The sequence below is a fragment of the Salvelinus alpinus genome, chromosome 9, assembly GCF_045679555.1.
Source record: "Salvelinus alpinus chromosome 9, SLU_Salpinus.1, whole genome shotgun sequence".
Classification (NCBI taxonomy): Eukaryota; Metazoa; Chordata; class Actinopteri; order Salmoniformes; family Salmonidae; genus Salvelinus; species Salvelinus alpinus.
Genome location: NC_092094.1, coordinates 14,646,612 through 14,653,740, shown reverse-complemented (window position 1 = coordinate 14,653,740; position 7,129 = coordinate 14,646,612). Strand labels below are relative to the sequence as shown.

Below are 7,129 nucleotides of genomic sequence, written 5' to 3'. Positions count from 1 at the left end.
GCAGAGGCTACTCTTCTCCTCTCTATATAGGAAAGTGTCTTGTGCAATCAGACCAGCTCAGTTAGTAATTTATGACTTTTCTCTGGCACTGACACTGAGAATAATTTCCCTAGCCCTCCTATCACAGTTCTCATTACCTTCTATGACAGACAGAGAGAGCAATACTCCGAAATTTTTTGAAATAAGATTCTTTATTTGGTGAAGAAAGACATTTTTGGTACTTTACACAAATCAAAGAATACGTGTCGTTTGTTGAGCAGAATTAGAATCATATCGTTGTGCATTTTTACTACATTGTTTCATCTCATAAAAAAAAAACTCCAGGCCAAACTCAACACCGATACAATCACACCTGCAATTTTCTCTCAGTAGAGAAGAACCAACTCAGCCAAGTACAGACATGGTCTGCTTTAAGAGCATAAGAGCATAAGAGCACCCTTTTTGGTTCCAAGTATAACCCTTTTGAGTTCCATGTAGAACCCTCTGTGGAAAGGGTTCTACATGGAACACATAAGGGTTCTACCTGGAACCAAAAGGGTTCTACCTGGAACCAAAAAGGGTTCTTCAAATGGTTCTCATATGGGGACAGCTGAAGAACTCTTTTAGGTTCTAGATAGTACCTTTTCTTTTTTTCTAAGAGTGTAGGCCATGTACCTGACAAGTGTATCAAGGCTTCACTCAATAGAATGAACTGGAGTGTATTCACCTCATTATCTTAAGGAACACAAGCAGCAAGTTCTGTCCAGTTTTTTCATGACTTCAATCAAAACATGGACAATCAAGAAACATGACAAATGTGCGTGGCATATAAATAGTAAGTTAGAGAGCCAATACTCCTGTTTTATATTATATTGGACATTTAGTCCACTTCTTATTTAAATGCATATAACTGTCTTAGGTTTTTACCGTAGGTTTTTTAGGGATGGTTTCCCGGACACAGAAAAGCAAGCGTAATGGAGATAAAAAGGAAGCTTAATAGAGAATTTCTAGGCTAGACCCTAGGCTTAATCTATGTCCGGGAAACTGCCCCTTAGTATAAAAGCTAACGCCCAAAAATATATCCAAAGCACTGCGAGATCAACACAGCAGTAGCAAAATAAGGCTGCACAAGTATGCAATAAGTTGCATCCCAGAATCTTGGATCTATGTACACTCTTTTACAGAAAACATATGAAGGAATTCATTCATTCAATTTCCAGCCGAATTCTCTGCTATATATATATCACATAAAAAGCAGAAACTACGCAAATATTACATGTCTGCTGTCAGGGATGGTATGATGCCTTATCGTCAAAAACCATGTTGCCCTGATCTGATCGAATATGATTAAAACAGTTCTTTAGAATCAGAATCAGAACTATGGAATGACAATAATTTGTTTTGGTCACAAATGCAAAATGGTCCTTTTGGCAGTATACATAAAAACCCTTTATAAAGCTTGACACAAGAACTTCTATCAACATCAAACCTTATTATTCATATTTTGTGAAATTCCAGATGACATAAATGATCATGTTGGATCATGTTATTACCCAGATGGTGTCATGGTGTTGTCTAAGGGAAGTTTACCCCAATCAACCTTTATGACCACTTATAAACGTATCATCACTTTACAGGTAGCAGTTAGCCTTCTTATAAATTATTCTATCATAATTCTACCAGATATTATGGAGTGTTGATGTTGGCTTTATAAAGAGCTTATATATTTCAACACAAACATGAGTAAAGGATATCTTATTTTTCCACTTAGACATATGTCAAAAAAGATATAGCCTTAAATAAATCCTTTTTATGTCTCTCTCATCTGACCCCTGTTTTCCCCCCTCTGTGCGTCTTCATGACAGGGAAGAAAAGCCCCTATCAGCTGTCTGTGGTCTTGACGTGAACTGATGACAGACACCGGCCCATACTGTGGAAGACGGGGGTGACGAGCATGTCTGTCAGGCTGCTCCAGACCACCTGGACAGAGGGCAGCGCCATCAGACAGCTCCGCACCGCCGGCATCAGCACCCTGCGGGGAGGAGAAAAGGAAGGACCACAACAACAGGTTCAACTGTGCATCACAAACATGCAGTATTCTTCCAATGCACATAGTGTGTAGTCGTGCATAGCTATTACACATATATGTATTACATTACGAGAAACCTATAACCTTGAGTTTAATATCAAGTGCATGAGAAAGCCTTAACAAGTTGTGCTTGTTACAGACCGCAGAGCACCTCTTAACATGCATTCAACACACAGCCTTCTTCATCGTCTTACTTTGTCCCTTTGGGATATTCATAATCGTAAACAGTTAATGCAGACTTTCATGAATGCTTGCAGCCTGCAATATGTATTAAGGCTAGGGAGTGTGTTGTTATTAATGTGCCTTTCTCTACTGCCATTGTGTCTTGGAACACTCAGCCAAACCCCAGCCATCTATTGACCATACACAGGGTCAACTATTTGCTACAGTTGCCATTCGACCCTCTATTGATTTCTGCCTATGTCACCAAAGCCATATTTACATTGCTTATCCGCCATAAAAGCTGTGACAGACAGTGCCGACTTCCTCTTCCTCTACACAATAACTGCGTACCAAATTGCACCCTATTCTCTATATAGTGCACTAATTTTGACCAAAGCACTATGGGCATTATGGGTGCCATTTGGGATGCAGACAATGGCTTTAAGCAGAATAAATTCTGTAGAGAGACAGACATTGAGACATTGAGAAACTAGTCCAGAAACTGTAGTAAAGGTCACATGAAAGTTACTTTGTGACATGCCGACAAAACAATGCCCAAAACAATATGTAGCCTATCTATTCTAGTGGAATGTCCCACTCTCCTCTGAAAATAGGCCTACAGTGCTGCAAGACAGACTAGAATGCCAACTGTCTGGCAGGGGTTATGGGGGCATTTTTCCACTACGACTGGAACACTGCATTCCTCCTAACTTTTTATACAGTGCCTAACTTTTGGTGTTGTTTCAGCAAGTAGCCAGCCTACTAAATGGCTCTCAGGCAGTTTGTGAATGTAAGGAGTTGCACGATATCCCTACAACTTAAAGGAAAATACCATTCAAAAACTATCTTTCGGTATTTGTTTTCATTAGTCCACTGTTGATATAGCAAAACACATCATACTATGACACTTTCTGTATTTTTTTGTGTTCTATATCTTGAAAATTTGATTGTTGACATGTAACACATTTATTGACTGTATCATCAGTGGACTACTGAAACAAATACCAAAAGATAGTTTTGAGTGGTATTTTAGGCACCTGTGTCCACTGGCACGCAAATAGTACATAATGGAAAATAGGCCTATATACCTGGATATGGAAAGGTTATGAAATAATTACCAAAATCAAGTTAAAACACTTCAAACTCATTCACAGTTTTACCCTACCTATGATGTGAACTAAATAGCTTATGTTAATGTCAATATACCAGCTTAACTGTGCAAACTGATACGCAGTATACCACCCTCTCTGTCATCAATGGGACAAAACATTTAGGCAGCAAAACAGGCAAAGGAAACATTGGCCCTTGGCCAAGCACCGAAACAACAAGATAGCATGTGATGTTCATACCAAATATGAACACAGCTGAAGACCCCGAAGACAATACCAAGGATAAACGCCATGGGCACAGCAAGGATGGTGGTCAATATTAGGTAGAAGCCATATTTGACCAGTTCGAAGACAGCGTGACTTCCTATCCATACTTTGTCGAAGCTGTGGCTCGAACTGGGCTCTGCTATCACATCGTCAAAACCAACCTGGGGAAGGAGACATCTTGTCAGGAATCATTCATTCATATACCCATCTGTCACCATATGTCCTGTATAATCACAAACAAACAATCAGATGTTTCTGAACTGTCTGATCAGGCAGCCTGGTCTCATAGACTAGATGTAACATAGTAAATAAAAAATCTGAGACACGATATGATATGTTACATTTGGTATGGTTAAATAAGACAGATGGTTACTTAAGGCAAAAACGAAAATTGGGTGTTTGGTTGGGGTGGATGGGTAGGTGTATAATGCAACACAAAGGTTACAAGTTAGAATCTCATCCTGGACAAATTTTAGCTAATTAGCAACTTTTCAACAACTTACTACTTTTTAGCTACTTTGCAACTACTTAGCATATTAGTTAAATCTTCCCCTAACCCTAACCCTAACCTTCACCCTAACCCCTAGTCTATCTAGAAATCGTAACATATCATATCACATTTTTTTAATTTTGCAAATTCGTAACATATAATATGAATTGTAATCCGTAACATATAATAAAAAAATGGGTGACGGACATACACAAATTAATACATACCATACGAAATGTGACATACAGTGGGGCAAAAAAGTATTTAGTCAGCCACCAATTGTGCAAGTTCTCCCACTTAAAAAGATGAGAGAGGCCTGTAATTTTCATCATAGGTACACTTCAACTATGACAGACAAAATGAGAAATAAAATTCCAGAAAATCACATTGTAGGATTTTTAATGAATTTATTTGCAAATTATGGTGGAAAATAAGTATTTGGTCACCTACAAACAAGCAAGATTTCTGGCTCTCACAGACCTGTAACTTCTTCTTTAAGAGGCTCCTCTGTCCTCCACTCGTTACCTGTATTAATGGCACCTGTTTGAACTTGTTATCAGTATAAAAGACACCTGTCCACAACCTCAAACAGTCACACTCCAAACTCCACTATGGCCAAGACCAAAGAGCTGTCAAAGGACACCAGAAACAAAATTGTAGACCTGCACCAGGCTGGGAAGACTGAATCTGCAATAGGTAAGCAGCTTGGTTTGAAGAAATCAACTGTGGGAGCAATTATTAGGAAATGGAAGACATACAAGACCACTGATAATCTCCCTCGATCTGGGGCTCCACACAAGATCTCACCCCGTGGGGTCAAAATGATCACAAGAACGGTGAGCAAAAATCCCAGAACCACACGGGGGGACCTAGTGAATGACCTGCAGAGAGCTGGGACCAAAGTAACAAAGCCTACCATCAGTAACACACTACGCCGCCAGGGACTCAAATCCTGCAGTGCCAGACGTGTCCCCCTGCTTAAGCCAGTACATGTCCAGGCCCGTCTGAAGTTTGCTAGAGAGCATTTGGATGATCCAGAAGAAGATTGGGAGAATGTCATATGGTCAGATGAAACCAAAATATAACTTTTTGGTATAAACTCAACTCGTCGTGTTTGGAGGACAAAGAATGCTGAGTTGCATCCAAAGAACACCATACCTACTGTGAAGCATGGGGGTGGAAACATCATGCTTTGGGGCTGTTTTTCTGCAAAGGGACCAGGACGACTGATCCGTGTAAAGGACAGAATGAATGGGGCCATGTATCGTGAAATTTTGAGTGAAAACCTCCTTCCATCAGCAAGGGCATTGAAGATTAAACGTGGCTGGGTCTTTCAGCATGACAGTGATCCCAAACACACCACCCGGGCAACGAAGGAGTGGCTTCGTAAGAAGCATTTCAAGTTCCTGGAGTGGCCTAGCCAGTCTCCAGATCTCAACCCCATAGAAAATCTTTGGAGGGAGTTGAAAGTCCGTGTTGCCCAGCAACAGCCCCAAAACATCACTGCTCTAGAGGAGATCTGCATGGAGGCATGGGCCAAAATACCAGCAACAGTGTGTGAAAACCTTGTGAAGACTTACAGAAAACGTTTGACCTCTGTCATTGCCAACAAAGGGTATATAACAAAGTATTGAGATAAACTTTTGTTATTGACCAAATACTTATTTTCCACCATAATTTGCAAATAAATTCATTAAAAATCCTACAATGTGATTTTCTGGATTTTTTTTTCTCATTTTGTCTGTCATAGTTGAAGTGTACCTATGATGAAAATTACAGGCCTCTCTCATCTTTTTAAGTGGGAGAACTTGCACAATTGGTGGCTGACTAAATACTTTTTTGCCCCACTGTATCATACTGAAGTGGGATCTTGGATTTACGTATAGAATAATACGAAATGCTCTGAGACCAGGTTGGTTCAGGAAATGGATGGATAAGAAAACTCCAAATGAAAACTCACAGCCAATTTATAAACTATACTCATAGGCAATAGCAATGATTTGTGCAGCTATTACGCATGCACAGCCTACAATGTTGTTATTAGTTTATTACCTATGGCAAAGTAACAATGACATGATGAAAGTATCGAACTATGGCTTGATAGAGGCATATCCACATACTGTAGTTTACTTTGTGAAACCCGAAGCGAACGGTGTGCTGATACACTGATAGGGTAGCTTACCTTTAAGTGCGCGTTTACGTCATTGGGATCTCGGTCTGGAATCGCCGAATATACTTTGTCATTTTTCGACAGAATCGGTTCGATTGATCTGTTGAACTCGTCCTCGTCCATGATAATACTCGTTTCGTAATTCACCTTTTCGAGACCCATTTTCACTTGACAGTCCTGCGACGCGGTGAGCGGCGTAGAGCTGTCGTTGGTCAGAAGCTGTGAGCGCTCTTTGCATTTGGAACTGTACCCGTGCCGTGCGCATCTGAAACGGACCCACGCCCCGCGCGGAATGTGGGGTAGTAGACACAACAAGCAAAAGTTATGTCGCCTTGAAATTTTAAACTAGAGGACAAACATTTTTGTATTTGACACTGTATTTATTTATACATTTGTCTGATTAGAATCGAATGATCTGAACTAGCCTATATTGAACTAGGCCAATCTTGCAAGATTGTAATGGACATTATTTGTTAATATCTCAATATGTATATCAACTGGACACTGACCACCCTAGAAATAAACTCATTTCCATTCAGATAAGCATGAAGTGTCTGAGTGCCAAGTCACAAAGAGCCTCAATCATCAGTCTCTATCATCATGGTCTCATTCCTTCACTTCCTCTTGCTCTATTTGTTCTCTCCATCCACTATCACACACTCTCCAAATAAGAGTGATGTGGAGGGGAGAGGAGGAGAGGAGGATGAAACAAGTGAGACGTGCATGTGAGGCTGGGAAATATAAAAAAATACAAACACACACACACGGACACACATAGAGGCTATGTTTGAATGTTGTAGTGCTCCCAACCCCCACACTGGTAGAGAAAAACCCTTTATGGCGTGATGTCTGAGGCAGAGGAT

The 7,129-nt window shown here is 40.3% G+C and overlaps 1 protein-coding gene across 1 annotated transcript; it reads right to left on the bottom strand.

Moving 5' to 3' along the window:
- Positions 1 to 172: 172 nt before the first annotated feature.
- cav2 (caveolin 2) lies at positions 173 to 6,888 on the bottom strand. Its single transcript, XM_071416078.1, has 3 exons — positions 6,279 to 6,888; positions 3,580 to 3,767; positions 173 to 2,011 (listed from the first exon to the last, which is right to left on the bottom strand). The coding sequence occupies exons 1-3, from the start codon at positions 6,426 to 6,428 to the stop codon at positions 1,861 to 1,863; spliced, it is 489 nt and encodes a 162-aa protein (XP_071272179.1). The 5' UTR covers positions 6,429 to 6,888; the 3' UTR covers positions 173 to 1,860.
- Between the last annotated feature and the right edge of the window lie 241 nt (positions 6,889 to 7,129).